General features: G+C 36.1%; 1 protein-coding gene across 2 annotated transcripts in view; it reads left to right on the forward strand.

Moving 5' to 3' along the window:
* The window catches only part of JAK2 (Janus kinase 2), a 118537-nt gene that overhangs the window by 101412 nt on the left and 3412 nt on the right, over nt 1-13713 (forward strand). For both annotated transcript variants that reach the window (XM_010860722.1, XM_010860721.1), the window contains exons 20-22: nt 3036-3225; nt 3832-3956; nt 4364-4536. In XM_010860722.1, coding sequence (XP_010859024.1) covers nt 3036-3225; nt 3832-3956; nt 4364-4536 — 488 coding nt within the window. The remainder of the gene's footprint in view (nt 1-3035; nt 3226-3831; nt 3957-4363; nt 4537-13713) is intronic.

The raw sequence follows: 13713 nt of genomic DNA on the forward strand, positions 1-13713 counted from the left end.
TTGTAGTTTCAGACCGTGAATTTTAAGCCATTAGAACTAGGCTCAAACACATCTTTATTAATCAAAATAGGAACCATTACAATCAGCACATTTTTGCCAATGAGAAATAAATTTGTTTATTCCTGTAGCATAAAAATCTGTGCTTCAGGATTTGACTGACTTTTGGAATGCATTTTCCCTGCAAAAAATCGTTGAGATGCTTGAAGAAGTGGTAGTCAGTTGGCGAGATGTCAGCTGAATATGGAGAATGAGGCCGAACTTCGTAGAGCGGTTCATTCAACTTTTGAAGCATTTGTTGTGGCCTGTGTGGTTGAGTGTTGTCATGGAGAAGAATTGGGGTTCTTTCTGTTGACTAGTGCTGGCTTCAAGCATTGCAGTTTTAGGTGTATCTCATCGATTTGCTGGGCATACTTCTCAGATGGAATGGTTTCGCCAGGGTTCAGAAAACTATAGTGGATCAGACAGGCAGCAGATCACCAAACAGTGATCATGACCTTTTTTGTCAAAACCTTTTACCAAACCTCCCAAAGTTCGGCTTTGGGAAGTGCTTTGGAGCTTCTTCTCAGTGCAGCCACTGAGCTGGTTGTAGAGAATACACTTTTCATTGCATGTCACAATCAGATCGAGAAATGGTTCATTGTTGCATAGAATAAAAGAAGACAACACTTTGAAATGATGATTTTTTTGATTTGTGGTTAGCTCATGAGGCACCCAGCTTTTTCACCTTTCCAGTTTGCTTCAAATGTTGAATGACCATAGAATGTTTTTTTTTTTTTTTTTAATTTAATTTTTTTTTTAACTTTACAATATTGTATTAGTTTTGCCAAATATTGAAATGAATCCGCCACAGGTTTGGCAACTTTTTGTGTAGTTGTAAGAGGATCAGCTTTGATCATCCTCTGAATTGGTCGTTGTCAACTTCCAATGGCCAGCCACTGTGCTCCTCATCTTCAACACTTTCAACTCCTTTGCAAAACTTCTTGAACCACCACTGCACTATACATTTGTTAGCAGTTCCTGGGCCAAATGCATTGTTGATGTTGCAAATTGTCTCCTCTGCTTTATGACCTATTTTGAATTGCTCAAATTTGTTTTTTGTCTAACATCATTTCCCTAGTCTAAAATAAATATAAATTAAACAACAAGTAATAAGTCATTAGCAAAATTCCATAAAGCGAGAAATGTGCATTAAAATAATATATAGTATAATCATATTTGTTTAAGAATGTATTCCAATATCAAAAAGCAGAGTTCAGTGCAAAACCCACAAATACTTTTGCACCAACATATATTTTAAGTAAGATAGAAAAGGCTTACTTCTTAGTAGGTCCAATCATAGTGGTAAGCCCTCATTCTTCCTCTAAGCTTGGTAGTATAGGGTTCTGTACCATGTGGCCTTATGAACTGGATTTTTGGCATGGACACAATGTGAAGGCCTCACTTGGGTATTGAATCTAAACTAAATGTTCTGATCCAGTTTTGCCAGAGCTAAACATTGGGGGCTATATTATACATTGGCTTAGTTTTATTAATACTTTGATGTCATCCTTTGTAAAATATTCTTGAGAATGTTTCAGAGAGTGTAGCAATGACAAAAATAAGTCTAGGTATTTGGTATATTCATCATCTATTGCTCTGCAACAAATTACCCTAAAACTTAACAGCCGAAAAAAAGACCAAAAAACATTCATTAGGTGAGTCAAGAATATAGGAGCAACTTAGCTGGATGATTCTAGTGCAGGGTCTCTCAAAAGACTGCAGCCAAGGTGCCAGCCAGGTCTTGCAGTTTCATTTGAAAGCTTAACTAGGGAAAGACTTACTTTCAAGCTTGTCATATGGCTATTGATAGGCCTCAGAATATCTGCTTCCTAGCTCACTTACATGGGCCTCTCCACAGGCTGCCTCACAACATGGTTGCTGAGAGCAAACACCCAAGATCAAAGCCATAGACTTTTTATATCCTTATCTCAGGTGTGGCATCTTCTCACTCTTGCCATATTCTGTTCACTGTCAGTTCAGTTCAGTTGCTCAGTCATGTCCAACTCTACGCGACCTCATGGACTGCAGCACGCCAGGCTTCCCTGTCCATCACCAACTCCCAGAGCTTGCTCAAAATCATGTCCATCAGTCAGTCTAACCATCTCATCCTCTGTCGTCCCCTTCTCCTCCTGCCTTCAGTCTTTCACTCTCTTTCACTTTCAGTCAATGTTCAGTATAAATGAGTTTATAGCCTACACTCAAAGGAAGGGGATTTTAAAAGAGCTTGAATATCAGAATGTAGAGAATATTAGGAGATAATTACAGAAGCTACCAATGACACAGCATGACCTTGGCTTAAGCAGCAGACATTTTTTTTCTCAAAGTTCTTGAGATAAGTCTTAAGATCAAGGTTCCAGTAGGGTTCAAGTTCTGGTGAAGGCTCTCTTCTTAGCTTGCCACATGGCAACTTTCTCACTGTGTCCTCATGCGGCAGAGAGCACTGGTGTGTCTTCCTCTTCTTGTAATGGCACTAGCCTTCAGGATGAAGGCCTCACTCTTATGACCTTATTTAACCTTTACGACCTCTTCAGAGGCCCTGTCTCCACCACATTGGGGTTAGAGCTTTATCATACAAATTTTAGGGGATGGGACATGGACATTCAGTCCATAACAGACCCTTATTCTCTACAGCTCACTGACAGTGATATCAATGTCTATATTGTGAAAAAGAAAAGTTCTTCCTGGAAGTTAGTGACAGAAATTTAGAAATTCCCTGGCATGTCCTTTGGCTTATCTTAAAAAATAATGTTTATGTTTTGTTATAATGCCTTTTTGAAGTTATTTATATTTCAGCCTCTAATTCCTTTTGGAGAAATTAAATATTTAGGCTTACTATCCACCTACTAAAATATTATCTCCTTTTTCTGAAAGTTGTTTAATGTGAGTTTAGAGATACATCTTCTAATTCTAGCTGCTGAAATTGACTGTATAATCATAATTAGTAATTTTCTAGAAAATTTGAGATTTGTATCTTAATGTGATATGTGCTGTTTAAGGGTAATTTTGGGAGTGTGGAGATGTGCCGGTATGACCCTCTACAAGACAATACTGGGGAGGTGGTGGCTGTGAAAAAGCTCCAGCACAGTACTGAAGAGCACCTCAGAGACTTCGAAAGAGAAATTGAAATCCTTAAATCCTTGCAGCATGACAACATTGTAAAGTACAAAGGAGTCTGCTACAGTGCTGGTATGTTGCCCATTGATACTTTTTTTGAACTTAGGATATGTCTTTGGCATACTGGGTAATAGAAACACGTGATGTCCCAAGATCTGAACTTAAAATATTCCAGTGTCCAGAGAAGGAAACATTCTGTATGACTGGAGATTGTGTTTGGTGTTGGGCTGTAACTACAGGAAATCCTTGATTACTTGGCTGATCATTCTTTTCAGTGAAGATGGTGGTTACCATTTTTGCTTTAGCGTACCAAGGGAATATCATTTCTAAAGAAAGAAATTGTTCATATTTTCTATGAAAATATTATTTTTTAATTAGATCCTTTTTATTCAGTATAGATGAAGAGAACGTAAGTTTTCTCATCAGCTTATTTTGATTTGCATAAATGGTTACAGGAGATTAAAACATAAGTATTTCTAAAACTTTATGTTCAGACCATTTTGATTCAGAAAGTTAGTGTTCCTAAATACCACATGACCTTTAATTTATAATCAGGTTTTGTCATCTTAGACTCAGATTTTATATCTCTTTAGGTCATTCATACACAGTTATGTTATATTAGTTCATCAATAAAACATGACAGAATAAAACATTATGTTCTCATTTGTGTGTTAATAGGCCGGCATAATCTAAGATTAATTATGGAGTATTTACCATATGGAAGTTTACGAGACTATCTCCAAAAACATAAAGAACGGATAGATCATAAAAAACTTCTGCAATACACATCTCAGATATGCAAGGTACCTAATATCATGGCTATTTGTTGTAAATGAAAAGAGTTTGTGTTTAGTTGCTCAGTCATGTCTGACTCTTTTGGGACCCCATGAACTATAGCCCGCCAGACTCCTTTGTTCATGGGTTTCTCTAGGCAAGATTATTGGAGTTGGTAGCCATTCCCTTCTCCAGGAGATCTTCCTGAACCAAGGATTGTACCTAGGTCTCCTGTATCACAGGTGGATTCTTTACCATCTTAGCCACAGGGAAGCCCAAATAAAGAGAATACGTTGAAGTAATTATTAAGAAATAATATATTTTTTTCTATTTTCTCTAGAATTTTCCTTAGATAATTAAGGGAGTAGGTAACCAGAAGACTAAATTGTTTATGTTTATTAAGCTGGCTGAAAGAAAAATGTTATTTTATCCATAGGGGATGGAATATCTTGGTACAAAAAGATATATCCATAGGGATCTGGCAACAAGGAATATATTAGTGGAGAATGAAAACAGAGTTAAAATAGGAGATTTTGGATTAACCAAAGTCTTGCCACAAGACAAAGAGTACTACAAAGTGAAAGAGCCTGGTGAAAGTCCCATATTCTGGTAAGTATGTTTTAGTACCATACAATAAAGTTTTAGAGCACAAACTTCAAGCTTTATTTTTATTTTTAGTAGTTTATCATTTATATATTTATAATAATAATCAATGAAGTTGATTGATGTTTTCCACTCCCTATGTTTTCCACTGGGAATTTTATGGTTTTGGGTTAAACATTCAAGTTTTTAATCTGTTTTGATGTTAATTTTTATATGTGGTGTAAGATAATGGTCTAATTTCATTCTTTTGCATGTATCTGTGCAATTTTCTCAACACCATTTATTGAAGAACTGTCCTTTCTCCATGCTACCTCCAGCTTTGTTCTTCTTTATCAAGGTTGTTCCCTTTCTCAAAGGATCTTTTGTAGTTTCATACAAACTTTAGAATTTTTTCTAGTTCTGTGGAGTTTTGATAAGAATTGCATTAGATCTGTAGATTGCTCTGAGTGCTGTTGTTCAGTAGCCATGTTGTGTCGGACTCTTTGCGACCCCGTGGACTGTAGCACACCAGGCCTCCCTGTCCTTCACCATCTGTCCCGGAGTTTCCCCAAGTTCATGTCGATTGTATCAGTGATGCCATCCAGCTATCTCATCCTCTGATGCCCTCTTCTCCTTCTGCCCTCAGTCTTTCCTAGCTTCAGGGACTTTTCCAATGAGTCAGCTGTTCGCATCAGGTGACCAAAATACTAGAGCTTCAGCTTCAGCCTCAGTCCTTCCAGTGAGTATTCAAAGTTGATTGATTTTTGCTTTAAGATTGACTGGTTTGTTCTCCTTGCTGTCCACGGGACTCACAAGAGTCTTCTCCAGCACCACAGTTTGAAAGCATCAATTCTTTGGTGCTCTACCTTCCTTATGGTCCAGTTCTCACATCCATACATGACTACTGGAAAGACCATAGCCTTGAATATACGGACCTTAGTCAGCAAACTGATGTCCTTCCTTTTTAATATACTGTCTAGGTTTGTTATAGCTTTCTTCGAAGAAGCAAGCATCTTCTAATTTCATGGCTGCAGTCACCATCTGCAGTGATTTTAGAGCCCAAGAAGAGGAAATCTGTCACTGCTTCCACCTTTTCCCCTGCTCTATTTGCCATGAAGTGATGGGATCAGATGCTGTGATCTTGGTTTTATAATACTGAGTTTTAAGCCAGCTTCTTCATTCTCCTCTTTAGAGGTTCTTTAGTTCCTCTTTGCTTTCTGCCACTAAAGTGGTATCATCTGCATATCTGAATTTGTTGATATTTCTCCCGGCAGTCTTGATTACAGCTTGTAACTCATCCAGCCCAGCATTTCGCATAATGTGCTCTGTGTATAAGTTAAATAAACAGGGTGACAATAAACAGCCTTTTCATACTCCTCTCTCAATTTTGAACCAGTCAGTTATTCCATATAAGGTTCTAGCTGTTGCTTGTTGGCCAGCATACATGTTTCTCAGGATGGTAAGATGGTCTGGTATTACCATCTCTTTAAGAATTTTCCAGATTTTTGTGATCCACACTGTCACAGACTTTAACATAGTCAGTGAAACAGGTAGATATTTTTCTGGAATTGCCTTGATCCATTGAATGTTGGCAACTTGATCTCCAAGTTGTTCTTGCTTGAACATCTGGAAGTTCTCGGTTCATGTAGTGCTGAAGCCTAGGTTAGGGGATTTTGAGCATAACCTTACTAGCATGGGAAATGAGTTCAATTGTCTGGTAGTTTTAGCATTCTTTAGTACTCTGCTTCTTGGAAATTGGGATGAAGATCAACTTTTTCCTGTCCCGTGGCCACTGCTGAGTTTTTCAAAGTTGCTGACATATTGAGTGCAGCACTTTAATAGTTATCTAGGTTGGTCATAGCTTTTCTTCCAAAGAGCAAGCATCTTTTAATACCATGGCTGCAGTCACCATCCAGTGATTTTGGAGCCTAAGAAAATAAAATCTGTCACTGTTTCCATTGTTCCACTATCTATTTGCCATGAAGTGATGGGACCAGATGCCATGATCTTAGTTTTCTGAATGTTGAGTTTTAAGCCAGCTTTTTACTCTCCTCTTTCACCTTCATCAAGAGGGTCTTCAGTTCCTCTTCACTTTCTGCCATTTTCAGTCTTTATTTCTGCCCTCGTCTTTGTTCTTTCCCTCCTTCTAATAACTTTGGACTTTGATCTTCTTTTTCTGGTTACTTTAGGTGTAAATTCAGATTGTTAGATTTTTCTTGTTTCTTGAGGTAGGTCTGTATTGTTATGAGTTTCCTTCCTAGAACTACTTTTGGTGCATTCAGTAGATTTTGGTGTGCTTTATTTCTGTTTTCATTTGTCTTTGGATGTTATTTTTCTCTTTTGATTTCTCCATTGACCTACTAGTTGTTTAGTAGCATGTTTATTTTTAAAAGTTTATGTTTATTACTTTTGGCTGCACTGGATCTTTGTTGCTGTGCTCCAGCTTTCTCTAGTTGTGGCTAGCAGGGCCTGTTTTCTAATTGCAGTGCCCTGGCTTCTGTTGCAGTGGCTTCTCTTGTTGGATAGCATGGGCTCTAGGGTGTGCAGGCTTCAGTAGTTGTACAGGGGCTCAGTGGCTGCAGCTTGTAGGCTGTAGAGCATGGACTCAGTAGTTGTGGCACATGGGCTTAGTTGTCTCGTGGCATGTGCAATCTTCCCAGATGAGGAATTGAACCAGTAAGCAAGGTGGATTCTTAACCACTGGACCACCAGGGAAGCCCCAGCATGTTGTTTAATCTTCATATTTTTGTGGTTTTCCAATTTTCTTATCGTGATCTCTGATTTCATACCATTATACTTGGAAAAGATGGTTGATATGATTTCAGTCTTCTTGAATTATTGAGACAACTCGTGGCTTAATATGTGATCTGTCTTGGAATATTCCATGTGCACCTTAGAAGAATGAGTATTCTGTACATAGCTTTGAACTCCATCTCACCTAGTATGTCATTTAAGGCCAGCTGTTTCCTTATTGATTTTTCTGTAAATGATCTATCCACTGCTGTAAGTGGGGTGTTAAAGTCCCCTACTGTTGTTATTGTATTGTTTTTAATTTCTCCCTTTAGGTCTGATAATATTTGCTTTATATATTTTGGTGCTCCTATATATGTATAAATGTGTATTTATAAATATATTTTCCCTTCCATCTAGTCTGTGTGTGTCTTTACTTCTGAAATGAATCTCTTTTATGTATACATAGATACATACACACATGATGCAATTGTATGTACATACACATACAAGGGCATACTACTTAGCCTTAAAAAATAATGAAATTTTGTCATTTGCAACAACATGGATGAATTTAGAGGGTCAGACAGAGAAAGATAAATACTGTATGATATCACTTATATTTGGGATCAAAAATACAACAAACTAGTGAATATAACAAAAAAGCAGACTCACAGATACAGAGAGTAAACTAGTGGTTACAAGTAGGGAGGGGCATTATGGGGGTGGCCGAATGGGAGGTACAAACTACTGGACGTGAGATAGGCTACAGGGATATATTTGTTCAACATGGGGAATATAGCTAATATTTTGTACTAACTGTAAATGGTGTATAACCTTTAAAAATCATATAAAAATTTTTTTAAAAATCAGGTGCAAAAAAGGTGTATTAAACCAACATTAAAGAAACTTGCAAAAATGTAAAACATACAACTCTAAATACAAAATTTGTTGTTTTGGAAAACAGTTATTTTTTATAAAAATATTATTTATGCTAGTATTACTGGGTTTATTGTTATTTTTAATGATACTTTTATGTCTCCTTGGTTTTGAAATCTAATATGGTAAATATTAGTAGATTCAACCCACATAAACAAAAGCTTTGGGGGCACGTCAGTAAATTTTTAGTGTATAGGGGACTTCATACCAGAACTGGAGGTATAGAGAGTGCATTGTGTTAAGGAGAGGCTAACAGCAGAGAGGACTACTTAGACAACTTTTTCAGGTATCTAGGTCATTGATTTTGAAACCCTTTGTGCATATATACCCATTGAAAGAATTATCAAAAGCTGTATTCTTTATGAAACATTTTAAAATTTTATATGGTTGTAAATATTTTGTAAAGTATTATAAATAATGACATTAATACAAGGTGTATCAATCCTTTAGAGATATACAGTGAAATCCAAATGCCACAGCAACTTGATAAAGATTGTCACCCACTTAAAAAGGTATAGAAAGAGACTGTCTTTTTGATAGAAACTTTATGTTATTCCTTTTTCTCTTTAAAATTATGTTTACACCTCCCTTCTCAGAATTCTGCATAATGTATTTTATTTTGCACTTGGAATATATCTTGATAGTCTCCTCTGTAACCAAAATACATATATAAATTGAATTAATTTTAAAATTTCCTGTGACCACAAAACTATTCATTTTTTTCCTTCTGGATTGAACTATCACTGAAGTTACTGTCAGGGTGCAATTTCCAATGCAATATAAATGAATTATTAATTTGGATTAGTTATTTGACTAGTTCTTTAAAAATGTTTATTGCAATCATTTCTTAATGAGATATGGAGTTTTTTTTTTCCCCCTCCAACTAGTCCATATAGCCTTAGATAAATATTATTTACTGTTATAAGGGGACCAGATTCAACATAAATTCCAAGTCTATTTTTGTTTTTGTAAGCACAGAGAAAACTTTTTTGTATAAATGAGATGGAAATGGAAGGAGTTTTGTTATGTCATTCACGTTTATGACTTGTGATAAGCAAAACAATATGCAGTGATCTACTGATAGAATTTGTTAGCTGGCAATTTCATTAGATCCATTCTGTTTTCAATTTCATAGAAAACAAAGAATTAAACCCACTTGATTTTCAAAAGTGGATTTACTACCCAATCATTAGGGTCTTTCATTTTCTCAGTTTCCAGGAAGTATGCCAAAATTTTTTTTTCAAATTAATTCAAATCATGGTATTACTCTCATGTAGAGGCATCTTGTTTATACATTTATAAAAAGTTAAGAAACAGAATATTAATTTTGATACAGTATTTTAAATAATGTTTTATAATTTTTAAATACATGATTTAAATATGGCAATCCCTTGCTCTATCTCAAAGATTGAGTCACTTAATGAGGAATGTCCTTCATTCAATCTGCTTAGCAATACCAGGCCTCATAAACAAATACACTTATTTTCCGACAGAAAAAACTTTAGTTCATTTTTCAGTTCAAGTAGTTAATGTTATGAAATACTGTTTTTAAAAAAATCATTATAAACTATAGAACACATATGCAGAGAGACAAGTTTACAATGAAGCTAACAAGGCATATCTGTCAGAGTTCCTTCTTTTTGAGATTCTTTCTTTTCTAATTTTAAATATTCACTTTTATACCTAACTTTATATTCTTATCATAAAGAAGGCCCCTAAAGCTTTGGGCCCTGTATTTCTTCCTGAATATCTGGAAAGATTAATCACAAAGGAAATCAGGATAAGCTTATGTGCATTCATGCATGCTAAGTCGCTTCAGTTGTGTCTGACTCTTTGCGACCTCATGGACTGTAGCCTTCCTGTCCAGAGGAGGACTGCAGGCTCCTCTGTCTGTGGGATTCTCCAGGTGAGGATAGTGGAGTGGATTGCCGTGCCCTCCTCCAGGGCAGGATAAGCTTAAAATGATATATATTTAGTATAATTAATTTCCTTATTAAACAATTAAGATAAATTGCTTCTCATTACTTAATTTCCTAATACATAATACAGAATAAAATATTGTTAAGATTATGTTTTATGAAGTAAGGCATATGGTAAAAGGCCTATTACTCCTTCAGTAAATAAATGTTTTAGGGAAATTGAACTCTGATGTTTGACTTTGTGCTGCTCAGTCGCGTCAACTCTTTGCAACCTGTAGACTGTAATTCACCAGGGATTTTCCAGGCAAGAATACTGGAATGAGTTTCCATTTCCTTCTCCAGCATATCTTCCCCACCCAGTGATCCAGCCCATGTCTCTTGCATCTCCTGCATTGATAGGTGGATTCTTTACCAGGATTGCCACCTGGGAAGCCTGATGTTTGACTTTGGGGACTCACTAATAAGAAGCTTGTATAAAAATCAGAAACCTTATCATTGATCATGATCAAGATTTTATGTGTTTAATGAAAAAGAAAGCTATATACTGCTAGAAACTAATCAGATAGTTAGTATATTGTTTTATTTTCATAGTAGCAAGTAAAAATATTAAGTGTTTTATGTAAGTAAATGAGGTCAACTAATTTTTACATATTTCAGAAGGAGTTGACAGAATATATTTTAACTAACTTATTGAAAAGTAAACACTAAAGTTTGAAAGAAATAATAATTTTTATCCATCAGATTTAGCCACCATATTTTTTAAAATATGTAATTTCATTTAAAAGAATCATTGTCATCTATATTGCTTTTATTGTTCACAAGTGTTGTTTAGCTTACAGCTTGCCCTGTAGGTTTGTATTAAGAAGAACTAAGGGAAAAGGCTTCTGCTGAGATTTTTTTTTTTAATTATTAAAGCAGGGTTTTGAATTAATGACAAATCCTTATACTGCTCTTGCTATAGAGCCCCTTGGAAATATTTGTATATTTTTCTGCTTACTCCTCACCTGGTTTGAAGATCTCTGTACTAGTCATGAGATAAAGATCTAACGAAGACTGTAATGGCAGTATTGGATTGGGAGGCTGATTGGAGACATAACTAAGACATACTAAAGAAACTTAGTGACTCAGTAGACTTTGGAGTGAGAGATGAGTCAAATATAATTCTTAAGATTTTGAGTTTAGGGAGTTAGATTTGATGTCATTCATTGATTGCACAGAGAAAGCAAAATAATCTTGTACAGGTGGGCTGGATTTCTTTTTGCCTATGGAACTTTAATGTGTAAATTTTAAGTAAGTCTGAAACGTAAAAGAAATGTCAAAGATAAAGTGGCTGTAAATTTGGGAGACCTTAGTGTGTAAGTGGATGATACTATCTAAGGGAATTTTTTTGAACGAGAAGAAAAGCTCTGATTATGGAACCTGGGGGAAACCCAACTTTAGAGAATTGAGAAAAGGAGGGAACGTGCTGGGGAAATGCCATTAAAAACGAATCTCCTCGCAACCCAGAAAGCCTCTCCCCCAAAACAGAACAGAAAGAAAACACTTTGGTTACTGAATAAACATTAATCCAGAAAGTAATATGCACCATAAGCAGTCTGCTAAGAGGTTGCCAAAAAACAGAAAGAAATCTCACTCTTGGATATGGCCAAGACAGTTCAACTCGTTCCATATATGTTCTCAGGATAAACAGTAACTAGTCCTCAAGTAAGAGGACTCGACAGCATCATCTGTCACACATAAGTTCATCCTAAATTCACTTAGTAATAGGAGTGCCCATTTGTGTTAGCTAATTGGCTTTATCCAAAGGAAAAATAAACTTCTCATATTTTTATGATAGGAGATAGTTTTGCAACTTGCAGGAGGCACCAGCCCAAGTTAGGCTCCTGCCCTCCCACTTAAACTGGGATGTAGGGGCATGATCTTCCTTGATAACTGCATTCTGAAGAGGTGGTTTCCAGGTTCTTGAGAAAGACATTGCTATATGTAAACCTGGCAAGAGGCTTTTAAACAAAAGCTTTTAAAAAGATTTTTACATATATTTCAAATAGAGAATTCACAATTCTACATTTTCTAAAGTAAATGAGAAGAGAGTCCTTTCTCTCCTTTTCTACATGGGCTTCTTTTTTCCTTTGTATTTATCCTTACATATATAATGTGAAAATGAAGGGAGAAATTACAGAGTGCTTTCATGAAAGCCAAAGTAAGAGAATATTTTGCAAAGGTTGAGGAAGTAGTACTCCTCTTCAAGGAGGTTATATTCCATTTGTGGGATTAACATAACTAAATATGTAAATTTTTAAAATAAATATTAAAATAATGGTAAATTGTGTAGTATAGACTGAAAGTACAATAGAAATTCAATAGCATGAGGTCATAAGACCTTAAGTAGTTAGAGAAGGATTTCTAGAAGTGAGGAACCATAGGCTGAAGGAGAGAAGGAGATTTTGAAGGAGAGATTCAGTTCATATAATTCATATTTTAAATCTAAGTTTAAAACAGATCTTTCATTATTCTCTATAATGAATATAAACAGAATATAAACATTGTGGACCATGATATGCATAATCCATTGGCCAAAATTCTCCCTTGGGTAGTGTTAATACTTGAGGGAAAGGATGACACCATTTTCCCCTGTGACTTTCTATTTTCTATGTTCCCTCTTTTAATCACCCCCTTTCAGATTAACAGTTATTTGTTTTATATGTTAATAGCTTCAAGTCTTCTCCAGCTTAAAAGGCACTTTTTTCTTTAGGATACTTGCATGCATGCCAAGTCACTTCAGTTGTGTCTGACTCTGTTTGACCTTATGGACTGCAGCTTGCCAGGCTCCTCTGTCCATGGATTCTCCGAGCGAAAATACTGGAGTGGATTGCCATGTCCTCCTCCAGGGGATCTTCCCAACTCAGGGATCAGACCCTTGTCTCCTGCATTGCAGGCAGATCCTTTACCATCTGAGCCACCAGGGAAGCCCCCCTAGAATACTTATCTGGATTCATTTTAAGCTTAACTTGGAAAGATCAGCTTTTTTTTTTTTTCCATTTCTTTGAAAGTACTGTGCAGTTAACCTTGGTGTTAAGGAGACAAAATTAATTTTTTTTTTTTTTTTGCTTTTAGTTATCTTTGTGTGTTGTGGTTCCCAAGACCAGCCTCAGGTTTGATCATTCACTGGAAGGACTCATAGGACTCAGCATACAGTCATAAACATGACTATGACTCTTACAGAGAAAGGATAGAAAGAAAAATCAGCAAAAGGAAAAGACTCTGTGGCGATGCCTGGAGGAAACCAAGCACATGTTTTCAAGTGTCCTCTCCCAGTAAAGTCAAATGGGACACACTTAATTCCCCCAGCAATAAATTCTGACTACACGTGTGAAATGTCATCTACTAAGGAAACTTAATAGAGACTCAGTGCCCACAGTTTTTATTGGAACTGATCCATGTAGATATTTTCTGTCTGGCATATACCAAAACTCTAGACTCATATTGTCTACGGAAATGGTTTAGATGCAGTAAGCCACTTCTGTCATTTAGGGAATTGTGGAAACCCTCCTGAATATAACATCCCAGGTGCCAGTCAAGTGTCAGCATTCAACCAACAGACCTTTTTGATGATTGC

This window comes from Bison bison, unplaced genomic scaffold (assembly GCF_000754665.1).
Source record: "Bison bison bison isolate TAMUID 2011002044 unplaced genomic scaffold, Bison_UMD1.0 scf7180017864469, whole genome shotgun sequence".
Taxonomy (NCBI): domain Eukaryota; kingdom Metazoa; phylum Chordata; class Mammalia; order Artiodactyla; family Bovidae; genus Bison; species Bison bison.